Raw genomic sequence first — 13,613 nt, 5'->3', positions numbered from 1 at the left:
TTATGATGATTGGTAGATGCCACCATTTGAAAGTCATTAACCTGTATTTTGAGAAACGATACTTTGTATTTATGAATGTTTATTTGTAACCTTATTGGCTTATTATTAAAAGTGGTTTATGGTGTTATCAAATTAAAATGATTTGAGTTTTTAAATCATTGCTCGAGCGATAACTCAATAAGAAATTTTATTGGAGCTTGTGGATATTTTCTAAGCTTCCCCCAAACGCTATTTACTTGTGTCTTTTAATCTTTTGAAGTAGCGTGGTTCTATTTTTAATTCGCTTTCAACCACATATTTTCAAAAAAATGGGACACCGCTTTGGTAAGCGGGTACCCGCCAATATGGAATGTTGGTTTTAAAAATGTATTAGTTATTTCAACGATTTTGATTCGTGACGCTCCATATCCGGATTCGACAATCGGGTCAGGTGTGGGGTGTTACAAGAACAAATATATATATTTAGTAATTATAGGAAGTAGGTATTAATAATTATGCTATTATATAAGAAATTTTATAATAATATATAAACTTTTTATTATGATAAATATATATTTTAATTATTCAAAAGATATATATTTAAAACTATAATTTGATATAAAATATTTAACCTTAACAAAAAAAAATATGATTTTAATTTTTTAAAATTAAGATTTTATTAAATAAATTTATAAATTCACATATTTTAAGAATCTCGTAAAAGTAAAATAATTTAAAAAACTTTTATTATATATAATTTCTAATCTAATGTCATTAATAATCCTTTTTCTATTATCACCTCATCGCTATGACTGCGTTTGAATCCAAACATACATCCCACTGTTGTTTATAATCTTATTGTTACAGTATTCAATCTCATTGCTACAATAATTAATCTCATCGCCGCTGTTATTTTTAACCTCACCGAATATAAATACACTGCTAATCCAAACAAACCTTAAATCCAAATATGTTAATGCAAGCTTGATCAATCCTTGTAGATTTTTATATTATATACAAACAAATCATATCCAACATTGGAACTCATCATATGTGTATATATATTTAGATATATGCTGATTCAATATAAAATGGCGTGTATATGTACACGATGATGATGATATACCCCAATCCATGCATGTAAAAACCATGATTCTCACGAACTCGACCTACCAACCAAATATTGTAAAAGAAAATGACATGATTGACATCTCATCACATGCATGGATCTTTTTGCAATTCAGTATCTCAAGGATTCTCATCCATCAACAAAGAGGATCCCTCGAACTAATCATACTACCACAAAACAACTATGATATGTTTATGATATATAATATATAATTAGTAGCAAACTTGTGCTCTAATCTAATCTAATCAAATCAAATCTTTATTTTTCATAAAGGAACAAAACATTCGTCTTTAAAGTTTTAATGCTACTCAGATTTACCCATGTGATGTGACCTTTACTTAAAATCCGACACCTGTTTTCATTTTTGATCATTATGCAATGCATGTAATAGGAATATCCCGGAGGTAAAGTTTGGGATGTTGGAGAGGAGTGAAGAAAGAAGAGAGGTTACATGGGGGAGATGTAGGTGTCTGCCTGCCTGAATTCACTCGCACCATTAAAGTAAAAGATCTGTCATGTGTCAAACATATGCTTCACATGATTACCCCCGTGTGCCTGTCGCTTTGTGACCTCTTCCCCACCAGACATCCCTCCCTTGTCTACAATCCTCCCTATCTTTTCCGGGATTTCAAGGTTTCCCCACCTTCACGTGCCTACTAAGTTTCATTAGAATAAGGTAAGCAAGTTGCTTAAAGCTTTGTTATTATTTGCTTAGAAATTAGAATGCTCCGTGTGTGTGTATATATATATTTCCTTGTCTGTGTTGCTGATCAAACTTTTCTAGGCAATGATTACTAACTCTAGCCACCCGATTCAACAATGGAAGAGAGAAACTACTTTCATGTCAAACATCACCCTTAGCTTCAGAATATTATACATATAAAATTCAAAATCCTGTGATTCTGAAACTGTCTTGGTGAGGGTCACAGTAATCCTGATGTTTCTTGATTAGTAGGAGCATTTGCAATAATGACACCATTGATGAACACCTCCAAAGTTGAACTTGAAAGTTGAAAGAAGGCGTGTGTATGTGTATGATATAATCCATACTCATTGGAGCAAGGCAAAAGTTAATGATATTTGTATGCGGTTCATGATAAGTCAAGGTTTTCCACGATGCACACTTGTCCATTGTTTTTCCTTTTCTTTTAAACGAGATTGAGTCAATTCCAATTCCAATCTTTCTATTTCTTTTAATTATAAAAATAATTAAATTTTAATTTATCCCTATATTTTATTTAAATTTGAGATTTAATTTATATACTTTAATCTTTACATATTTTGATACCTCAATTTTATAATGCCATTAGTCAGTCTAAATACTTTATTTTAATTAGCATGAAGATGTGAATTTTTAAGGATTGTTAGTAGCGTTAAAATTCTTTATTAAATCCGAGTTCATTATAATGTTATTTTTGTGTTGCATGAATATCAAGTGAGTTTTTTCTTTTTAATTTTAAAATGTCACACGATCAAATTAATAAAAGAATTTTAATAGTGTTAACAAATGAATTTAAATTTTTAATTGAAAAATTCTTAAAATAAAAATACTGAGAGATTAAATTTTAAATATCTGAAAAATATAAGAATTTTGAACAAATTATAATCTTGAAATTTTTATATATAATTTAATCAAGAAATAAATAATTAATTCAATGTTAATTTATTAATAATTTGAAGATGAAATACCCAAATTGTAAATAATTTTAACTGGAATTGAAAATTAGCAACCAAATTTACCCTTGAAAATACAAGGCATTGGGAAGCCCGTAAGCCACCTACGCAACATTTGCATAAAGATGTTTTAACACGACTCACACGTGTCGGCTTTTGATAATGTTGACAAATGAAATATAAAATTTGAGATTTAGGTGGTTATCTTTTCTATTTTTGCGTTTAGAAGGAGAATTTATAAAAATATTTCGTGTATTATTATATTTAAAATTTTAAAATATTTTAGGTACATTTCTAATTTGTTTTTATACTTATTTCTATAATATTTTATAGTATTTTGTAATTTTCAATAGTTTTAAAATAATTATATAAATAATTTTTATAAATGATATAGTTTGTAATTATCTATAATAAATTTTAATAAATTCTCTAAAGTTGTGGTTTTTAATAATATTTTGTGATTGTTAAAAAGCAGCCAACGATGAAATGATTTTAATAGTTAAAAGTTGTAAGTTTTGTTTTTTATGTACCAAAGTCTCTTAATTTTCACATTATATTTTTAAGTTTGAGTTTGGAATGTTTCTTGTTTTTCATTCGTTACATCTTATATTCCATCTTCAACTTACTTAAAAACCGATCCAAACGGTGAAGTAAAGACGCAGATGTAGAAGGGTAGAACGGTAAGTAAAAACAACCTTTGTTGTTTGATTCTAATTTCCGTAGACAAACTCCCCCTTCTTCCTAGGAACTCAGACAGACAACATCTCCTTTTTACAAAATAAATTGCTTAGCTTTTGGTTTTGTTTCAGTCGAGAAAACAGACAGTTCATTTTTTTTCCATGTTCTATCGATCGGTGGTGTTTCCTTCAATCTCAGAAAGGAAACGGAATTCAAACAGAAGCAAAACCGACACTGTAATGGCTTCTTCTTCTTCTTCTTCGGCTTTGAAATCTCAGCCTCTTCATAACTTCCAATTGCATGACCTTAAATGGGCCATGAACCACACTAGCAACCACCGCCTTCGGAAACTCTCCGATTCTTTGCACAAATCCCCTCAACGTGGAGAGAGTGGTTCTGAGTCCGACAATAACCGGAAGGTCAATCCGGTGTGCGAAGCTCGCTCAAAGATTGGACATTCTTCAGGTTTTTCTCCTGATCATAGAACTGGAAAATCAGAGAGGAAATTCATCGATGGTTCTGATGTTTTGGTTGATTGTAACTCCGATAAGAAAGTTGATCCATCGGACGCTAGATCGAAGATCTATATACGTTTTCCAGCCAAGAATGACAAGTCTGTTGACGAGGTTGCGGATGTAGGAGATCAGAGCTTGATTACTGAAGACATTGAAGAATTGGTTCCCAAAACTTGGAATCTGAGGCCTCGGAAGCCGATTTATAAGCCTCTGAATCATAATGGAAGCTCGCTCAAGATCGGAGCTGCGGCGCACGAGAACAAAACTCATAGATCGGAAGCGACGCGATCTAGGAACGTAACCGAATCGAAAGCGGCTGAGAAGAAGGAGAAGAAACAAAAGTTCTCAGTTTCTCTCTCTAGAGACGAAATTGATGATGATATCTTTGCTATGACCGGGTCGAAGGCCTCTAGAAGGCCAAAGAAGCGAGCCAAGAGTGTGCAGAAACAACTCGATGTGAGTTTTTTTTTTTTCTTTTCTTATTTTTTTGAAAGGAAGTTTTTTATTTCTTCTTTATCGATCTTCCAAAGTTTGAATTGTTCTAATTCTTTATGAATCCTTTGTAGTGCGTGTTTCCTGGATTGTGGCTAGCTTCAGTAACGCCTGATTGTTACAGAGTCACGGAGGCTCCTGTAAAGGTCTGATGTTCTGCTGTTCAAAATGTTTAATCTTTTTACTTGCGTAGTCAAATGATTTTGAGTAAAGGTTCGATTTTGGTGATTGCAGGGCTAGATGGGGTTGCTGCTAAAACTGTGAATTTGGAAGGTGGGGGATCAGGGGGACTGCTAAACTTTTTCCTTTTTATTTTCTTTTCAGCTGTAGGATGAGCTTGTAGGGATCGGATCAGATGTTAACTAATGTATCTTGTTTTTTTGTCTAATCCATGATGAAGTTAGAACTTAGAGGGATGGTGAGAGACTGTTATATTATGAATCTTGTTGAGAAGATACAGATTGTAAATATGACTTACCAGTTTCATAACTAGGATTTTAACCTTTTCAGTTTATGTAAAAGGAAATTGTTTTTCAGGAGATCTTTTAGTTCTTGGATAAATTATGAACGCTTGTTAGTTGTTCATTGAACTTGTTTAAATGTTAGATCATAATAACTATTTACCGTCCCAGAAAGTTTGGAATGCATATTTGTATTTGATGTGCATTTGTTTCTTTCTTATTTAGTTCTTTGTTCTTTCTAATTTGCATGTTTAGGAGCGTGTGTTGATTATATATTGGATCGAGTAGACATGAGCTAGTGTTAGTAGTTAACGGGTTGAATAGTATTGACTGCATGTTAGCGATAAACAGATTGGATTAACGGCTTTAGTAGTCCTGTGAACTTGCTTATAATTAACGGATTAAGTGGTTCTGAAAACGCGGGCATACTTGAGCTACTGCTCATATATTGTTGGGTTACGGTTTTGTGATTGATCTCTATGCTTTATACGTTTGTCTAAGTGTTGTTTGTGTCTTCTCTCTAAAAAAAGAAACTGCTCTTGGATGCCTCTCATGACAAGGTTTAGTCTTGGGGAAGTTTCTTTGTATGGCTTAGAAATATCACAATTAGAGAGACCATGACTCAAATAATGGAAGGATTGATTAGATTAATTTTCTTTATCTTTCCATTATGAATGCAGCAATAAGTAGTGAAACTAGAATAACTAAGTCCTCTTGGCTGAGTCTCATCTCTGTCATATATGCAGCTAAAATTACATGATAGGAGTTCAAATTAAAAACGTGTTTATGATGACAATTAGGTTGGCTATAGAACTAATCATCTCTTTGGCATGATTTGACATTTTGTTGGGTTAACTACAGTACATAAATTATTTTAACTAGAGGTGCACGAATATCTAACATGCTTTGCTTTTTAGAAGGGTGAAAGAGAATATATAGAATATACATAGATTGATGTATGCATATACAAGCATATAGAGTGAATAGTCAATGCATCTACAGCAGCCTTTACAGTCGAAATGTGTAATTTGTTTATATTTGAAACTTATGAATCCCAAATCTTGCTATAACCAGATTCTGTGAATCATTAAAAAATTCACTTTGGCGCATGTATCGATTGGGATATGTTAATACTTCTTTTTGGATTGAGGTTTGTGATTTTTAAGTTAACTGATTTGATGTGTTGCAGCTGTAGCAGCTATTTTCCCCCTCTCATCCACATGCCTGCATGTGCACATACATGCGCATGCACACACACCATAGCAGAGCATGGGCCTTAATTTGTTAGGATGTGCATTTCTTGGGAGACATGATGTTGCCATCTATTATTTGATAATTATACTGAAATCTCTGATGATCTATGACTTCTATATATGCATCTGATTGGGAATATGGAGCAGAAAGCTGCTTCAGGTTAGATGCTCAGATCCTTTGCCAGGAAAATCATTATGTGGCGTAATCTTCTTTGTTTTTACCGTGTTCTGTTTTCTAGTTCAGTGTTCTATAGTAAATTGTGGACTCTGTTTAAAGTTTCCGCCTAAAGGCTACGCAATTACCATGTTTGAAGACTACACGGCAGGTACAATTCTCAGTCAGCATTAAGTTTGATTATGATTTGGATAATTGGTGTCATTGATATGTGGTGCAAACTCAAAACTGCTCCATGTTCTTCGTTTCCTAACAAAAGACTAAGCAAACCCTGTCCTGGATTTTGTAGTGAGCTTGCCCTGTAGATTGTCCGTAGTTCAGTGAAACAGAATGGCTGCAGATAAGAGCCAGATGAAAATGGTGGCCCTGCACCCTCCATAAAAAATCTGCCGACAATGTAAGGAGTCAATGGAAGTGAATACAAAATATTTTGCAGCTCTACCATGCTATGGAGGGCTTTAAATGTTTCGTGTTGGGCAAGTTTTGAGAGCGGCAATTTTTAGAAAATTCGACATCATCCTGAAACTAGGAAGATTGTTTTGTTTTCGGACAATGATGGCAGAAGTATGCGTACTGCACTATATATTTCCAGTTATAAAAGATCAGATTAATTTTTTTTTTCAAATTTTTATTATACTTAAAGTTCAAATTTTGCTTCACTTCTTTTTCCTTCAATATTGTAATAATAAAAAAAATGTTAATGATGTGAATGTAAAGTTTAATAGGATAACTGATTTTAATTTTTATAGAATAAAAATAGTATTTTAATTTTAAGACATGTATTTTACTTTTTAAAATATAATTATATGATATTTTATTAATCTATTTTAAAAAAATTTTAAGACATGTATTTTATTTTTAAAACATTGTACTTTATTTTTAATTTAATTTAAATAATTTAAAAATTTATTTATATTTTAATCTTCTAAATATTTAACTAAATTACATGGTCAATGATGACAAGAAAAATGTGTTTAATTTTAGAGAGGAAATAATCCAACAAATATGAAATACTAGAGTAATTAGATAAAATTGTATTAATTTTTTTTTAAATTTATTATAGCCGTAGTGTTGAATACTTTTTTGGATTAAGAGATTTTTTTTTAAATTCGCTAGTTGGTCCTTTTCAGAAACAAACCAACAACGCCATTTGGCAAGATAGAGGATTGGTTAATGAGGCTCAGTATATGAAAGGGAACATAATATTGTCTAGTCATAAAAATGGTATTGCAGATTGCAGTGAAGCTCCTACTGGTATTGCAAATGATTTGTGCAGTCAATCAATTATCATGTAGTTGGTATAAATGGTAGTTTAGAAGGAATATCAGTAGTATTTCTCCATATCTGAGATGGATGATTTCAAGGAGGTTGTAGCAGCTGGTAATGATGTCTTTTCAGAGCTATAGAGACAATGCTGGTAAGAATGCTTTAAGAGGTCAAAATGGATGTGAAGAAATCTTTAACAAAAACTGCCATAAGAAGTGTGATGGCACAACCAAATGATATTCCTCAAACAGGACAGCTTCTTGAGCCATGTACAGTAACTCATTGGGATGGCTTCGGCGGCAGCAGTAATGAACCTGCAGTGGCATCCATGTCCACTTCTGAGAAAGCTTCCCCATCAGTGCCCCGAACTGTGGAGCCACAAGTGCTTTGATAGGGCTGAAACCTATGGCATTTGAAAATGAGGATGAGTAGAAGTAAGAATCATACTACTGACGCTGCCCTCCCGTCAGATATGGAGACCATGTTAATTTGAGAACTGTTGGTGATGAAGAAAAGACGGTTGACAACAATGTGGTTGAACCCTCGGAAACATTCCAAAACCATTCAACCAGCTACTGAAGTTGCAGCTATAGAAACTGACAATTCTAATGACAAGGAACTTCTAAGCACTAAACTTTATACAACTAAATCTAAACTTGATGGAAAATGTGTGCAAATAGAGATCGACCAACAGGTGATTGATGATTAGAATTTGTGCTGATACCACTGCAGTCAGTGCTGCCTCTGACAAACAATAGATTGATAGCATTTTGCACAGCAATTCCTTATTTTCTTTCTTTCTACATGCAATTGTGTTGTTATTCAGCCACTTGCTTTAAAATTTTGAGTAGTGTAATAAGCCAACTAATTATCTCCAATTGTACCCGACAACTGGCAAAATCATGCCGTTTCTGTTGGGTTAAGAAACTTGGACCCAACTTGAAGAAGTGGTCTTCAGTTTCTGTCAGTCTTCTTGTGCAAGTTTACGATGGAGGAAGAGAGGGTAGTTGTAGAGTTGCAGGCACAGTTTGGGAACAAATGGGCCAAAAATGCTACGTATCTTGCTTCGGAGGAACACGTATTCATTCCATCAATACATTCTCATACCCGTCATAGTAACCGAGAACAAGGAAACTCGTCTTGAGTTTAACGTATTAAGTAATTCTTCAGCCACAAAGTTGACTTTGCTCCCATATATTATGGTCGAACATATCCGCATCAAGACTACAACTTTCAAAATGATTTAACAGTCTTAAAATATAAAATAATAGCGGTTAGTATTGTTAGGAGTCAGTTCAGCAGTTAGTTTGTTATTCTCATCAATCTATAAATCTGTTAGCAACAGTTATGAACAATAGCTAAACTCATGTAATCTATAAATATTTTAATGGTAGAGGAAGGAACAAATACCTATTTTCTTGATCAATACAGTCATACTTTGTTCATTGAAAGATTTTAACATGGTATCAGTCGCCTTGGTCCTGGAGCTCTGATTTTTTTCTTGTATTTCTGTTTCTTTCTTCATTTTCATGACTACTTCTACTGATTCTGTTTCAGTCAAGCCTGGTTGCTTGACGTTTACTGGTGATCGAATCATCCATTCGTTTCCTCGTCATGACACAATTAAACTAGACAATAGTAGTTTCATTCAGTGGCAGCAACACATCCGATTGATTGTTGAATGTTACGAATTAACAGGTTTTTTGGATGGGACCTTACCTTCTCCGCCTGGTTTGTGCAATCGATTGATGGATCTCTTGTTTCTAATCCACATGCGTCGGCGTACACTCAATAAGATCGTCTGCTTTCTTCCTGGTTGCTCTCTACCATACATCCCTCCTTGTTGTCCTCTTTCACTGATGCCCGAACAGCGTGTGATGTGTGGACTACGACCACTCATTTGTTTGCGATGGTCACAAGTGTGAAAGTGTCCAAAATCCGTGATAAGTTGCACTCTCTTAAGAAATGTAATCTTTCGATTACAAAGTATGTTGCACGAATCCAAAATACTTGTGCCCTGCTTGATGCCTCAGGCTCTCGGGTCTCAGAGGTAAAAAAAATTTGAAGTTATTTTGGCAAGTCTTCCACCGGAATTTGATGCAATGATTACGTTGGAGTCATTTTCGGCTGAACCGTTACCTTTTCAACACCTTTTGGATGTGTTTCTTGAGTATGAAAATTGACAGCTGCGAGTGATTCAAGAGGTACCGATTCAAGCTAATATTACAGAATCTGTGCCGTCGCCGTTGATGATAGAGCCGGCTCGTGGTGGTCGATTCTATAATGGGCGTGGTAGAGGGTTTCACTCTCGAATCTAGTGCCAAATCTGCAGTCGATTTGGGCACTTAGCTCAACGCTGTTTTTATCGCTATAATCGCGATTTCGAAGGTCCAACGTCCATGTCTAGGTTGCGTGCGTCTGGTGGTGTTTCTGGTTGCTCAACAGCGCCCAACGAATTTGCGTCTGACGAGTTCAGTGTGCCGCCTTATTTGTGTTGCTGGTCTGCTAGGGTTTCCAATCCATTTCTTAGTGTTAGTGATGGTTTTGGGCGCCTGGATGGATTTGGTATACATGTTGGGCCTGGGCATGTGGTTCCTTCATTTGCGCTTGGGCCAGACTCGTCATTTGGGCTGCATGTTGCGGCTACTGGCAAATCGAATGAGCATGGGCCATATGTTGCTGATTTTGGGCCTGTTGCTGGTACTAGTCAGTTAGCTGCCCACGAACTTTATGGATGTTCTTATGAATTTGGGCCTCAAGCAAATCATGTTTCACGTGGGCCAATTTTCAATCCGAGGTAGTTTAATAATTTGTTTATGCGTCACCATGATCATGAGTTCTCTAGGGCTGATGCTTGTCCTGAACCTGGGGGTTCTATTTCTTGGCAAACCAAACCTAGGGCTGGTGTGTACACTGGGTCCGATCCATGTATTGGGCTTCCTCGCCTATCTAATCTACGTTCCTCTGATGTGTCCAATTCCACTGGGTGTAATATTCATGCTGCTTAGATAGGGTCCAATCTTGATGGTATTGATTCCTATGTTCTGCTACCTGTTGGCACTACGTCCTGGTATCTAGACTCAGGAGCCACACATCATGTCTGTCATGATACTTCTGCGTTGAATAGGTCTACTCCTTACTCAAGTACGTCATCCCTTTTAATAGGTGATGGAACTTCTACTCAGATCTCTTTAATTGGTAATTCAGTAATTCCTACATAACATAAATTACTTTGTTTATCTAATATTTTGTGCATTCCGGCTATACGTAAAAATCTCCTGTCTGTATCTTACTTTGCAACTGACAACACTGTGTTTTTTGAATTTCATCCAACTTACTGTGTTGTTAATGACATCCAGACTCGGGACATTTTGTTGAGGGGCTACATTCGTGATAGGCTCTATCATTTTTCTCCATTAGCTGAATCTGTCACGTTTGTTGTGGATCCAACTCTTACCAATGTTGGAGTTTAAAATCAATCTAATGGTTGTGAAGTTTTTACGTTGTGGCATAATCGTCTTGGTCATCCTTCTGCTGCTGTTGTCAAGGTTGTTTTAAATAACTACAATATTGCTTGTAATAAGTTTTGTCTTGATAATGTTTGTGTTGCCTACCAAAAAGGGAAGTCTCATAAGTTGTCATTTCTAAATTCTGCTACTGAATATAATAATCTTTTTGATTTGGTAGTTTCTAACTTATGGGGACCTGCCTCAGTCGCTTGTGGACAAAGTTGGTATTATGTCTCGTTTATTGATATGTGTACTCGGTTTACTTGGATATATCTTATTTGGCAGAAGTCTCAGAGAATGAAGTGTTTTAATCAGTTCCAGTAATTAGTCAAAACTCAGTTTGGAAAGAATATTCGTCAGTTCCAGAGTGATTGGTGGGTGAATTTTGAGTTTTTACTTCTGTCTTGGTAAATTAAGGGATAATTCATAGACTGTCTTATCCTTATACGTCTGAACAGAATGGGGTGGTTGAGCGTAAACACCGACATATTGTTAACATGGGTCGTACACTCTTGGCCCAAGCAAATGTTTCTATGGAGTATTAGGGTTATGCATTCAGTTGTGCTGTTCATCTTATCAATCGTCTTCCAACTTTGGTGTTAAAATGACAATATTCGTACAAGGTTTTATATGGGAAAGATCCAACGTACGATCATTTACGAGTGTTTGTGTGTTGTTGTTTTCTATACTTACGTCCTTTTTCGCGTCACAAGTTGGATTTTCGCTCTCAACTTTGTACATTTTTGGGCTATAATTTTCAATATAAAGGTTATTAATGTCTCACGTCAGATGGCAATATCATTATTTCTCGTCATGTTGTATTTGATGAACATCGATTTCTGTTTACCAAGTCTGGTATGAAAGTCCCCTCGCCTTTATTTGAACAGTCTTTTTCACCAACATACGTTCCACTTGTTCAGCCGTGTAATTCTAAACACACAGAGCCTTCACTTGTTCACACTCCTGCGTTGTCATTTTCTTCTGATCAAAGTCCCTTGACCTCTGTAGTTCCTAAGGATAACCTAAACTCTGGCCCTTCGTCGTATTCTGTTCTTGATAATATACCTATTGTTCTATTGTCTTCTTTATTATCACCGAACCCCGTGTCTCTCGTTCCTGCTCCGAACTCTCCGTTCCCCCAACTAATACACATTCAATGGTTACTAGGTCTAAGGCTGACATATTTAAACCAAAAGCACTCTTAGCTGAAGCCCTTGAGCCTCACTCAATTGAGGAAGCATTTTCTACCACAAAATGGCGTGCTACTGCTCAGGCTGAGTATGATGCTCTCATTAATAATTTCACCTGAGAACTTGTTCCGTTACCAAGTGGTCGAAAGGTAATCGGGTGTAAATGGCTCTTCAAAGTAAAGAAAAATTTGGATGGCACGATTGCCTATCGAAAAGCTCGGTTAGTGGCTAAAGGATGTTCTCAGGTACCTGAGTGTGATTTCAAGGAAACATTTAGTCCGGTGATCAAGCCTGCTACTATTCGAGTTATACTATCAATTGTTGTCTCAAAAGGTTGGCAGCTTAGCCAGGTAGATGTTAATAATGTTTTTTTAAATGGTGATCTTACTGATGAAGTGTTTATGCAGCAACCTCCAGGGTATGTTCAGTTTAGTCCTAATGGTAAACCTTTGGTGTGTTGTCTTAAGAAGGCATTGTATGGGCTGCGACAGGCTCCACATGCTTGATTTAACAAGTTAAAGTGTTTCCTACTTTCAATTGGCTTTTATATATCAAAGTTGGATTCGTCCTTATTTGTTCAAATCACGCATTCACTCTATATGTTCTTGTGTATAATGTGGATGATATTATTGCTACTGGAAGTATATCTACATGTATCGAAAGTTTTGTTCAGCAGTTGCATAAGGAGTTTTCTCTTAAAGATATGGGTGATCTTCATTACTTTCTTGGAGTTGAGGTGACTCGTTCCTCTGATGGGTGTATTCATCTATGCCAGCAAAAGTACGTTCGTGATCAGCTTGACAGGTGTTGTATGACTCATGCAAAGAGCGTTCATACTAGAGGTGCTCATGGTAGGCGGCTGCCCGACCACCCCTTGAAATATGGGAGGGTTTGGGTAAAATATAGGCCGAAATATGGGCTTGGGCAAAAAATGATGCCCGATTAAAAAGCGGCCGCCTCGGGCACCACTTTTTGGTCTGAGCCTGCCTACCTACCAAATATAATAAATATTTTAATTTTTTTAAATTTTTTAATTTTAAAATACTTTTAAAATACTTTTTTAAAATTTTTTAAAATTTTAAATTTTTTTAAAATACTTTTTAAAATTTTTTTAATTTTAAAATATTTTTAAAATACTTTTTTTAATTTTTAAAATAAATTTTTGGTACTTATTTAAAAAACAGGCCAGGCCCGGGCAAAATTCTAGGCCCATATTTCGGGTCGGGCCGGGTCCGGGCAAAATTCTAGGCCCATATTTTGGGACGGTAGGGCCCAGCCCGGCCGAATTTTTT

General features: G+C 35.4%; 1 protein-coding gene across 5 annotated transcripts; it reads left to right on the top strand.

Annotated features, from left to right (window-relative positions):
* The first annotated feature begins 3,305 nt into the window (after positions 1-3,305).
* LOC105802552 (uncharacterized) lies at positions 3,306-6,981 on the top strand. 5 transcript variants are annotated; one of them, XM_052624043.1, is made up of 5 exons: positions 3,306-3,462; positions 3,592-4,431; positions 4,542-4,613; positions 4,702-6,507; positions 6,646-6,981. In XM_052624043.1, the coding sequence occupies exons 2-4, from the start codon at positions 3,622-3,624 to the stop codon at positions 4,705-4,707; spliced, it is 888 nt and encodes a 295-aa protein (XP_052480003.1). In that variant the 5' UTR covers positions 3,306-3,462; positions 3,592-3,621; the 3' UTR covers positions 4,708-6,507; positions 6,646-6,981. The 5 variants fall into 5 exon arrangements, with proteins under 5 accessions (XP_052480003.1, XP_052480001.1, XP_052480002.1 ...); XM_052624041.1 differs by having other exon boundaries at positions 3,342-4,431; positions 4,702-4,740; positions 6,118-6,507; XM_052624042.1 differs by having other exon boundaries at positions 3,342-4,431; positions 4,702-6,341; positions 6,426-6,507.
* The last annotated feature ends 6,632 nt before the right edge of the window (positions 6,982-13,613 follow it).

This window comes from Gossypium raimondii, chromosome 11, assembly GCF_025698545.1.
Source record: "Gossypium raimondii isolate GPD5lz chromosome 11, ASM2569854v1, whole genome shotgun sequence".
Taxonomy (NCBI): Eukaryota; Viridiplantae; Streptophyta; class Magnoliopsida; order Malvales; family Malvaceae; genus Gossypium; species Gossypium raimondii.
Note: the sequence above shows the minus strand (reverse complement) of the source record. Positions and strands in the feature narration are given on the sequence as shown.

Excerpts from the sequence above, each read along its gene's own strand:
- LOC105802552 (XM_052624043.1), top strand. The coding sequence starts at position 3,622 with ATGTTCTATCGATCGGTGGTGTTTCCTTCAATCTCAGAAAGGAAACGG. Across the intron at positions 4,432-4,541 it reads GTGTGCAGAAACAACTCGAT|TGCGTGTTTCCTGGATTGTG; the intron begins GTGAGTTTTTTT and ends AATCCTTTGTAG.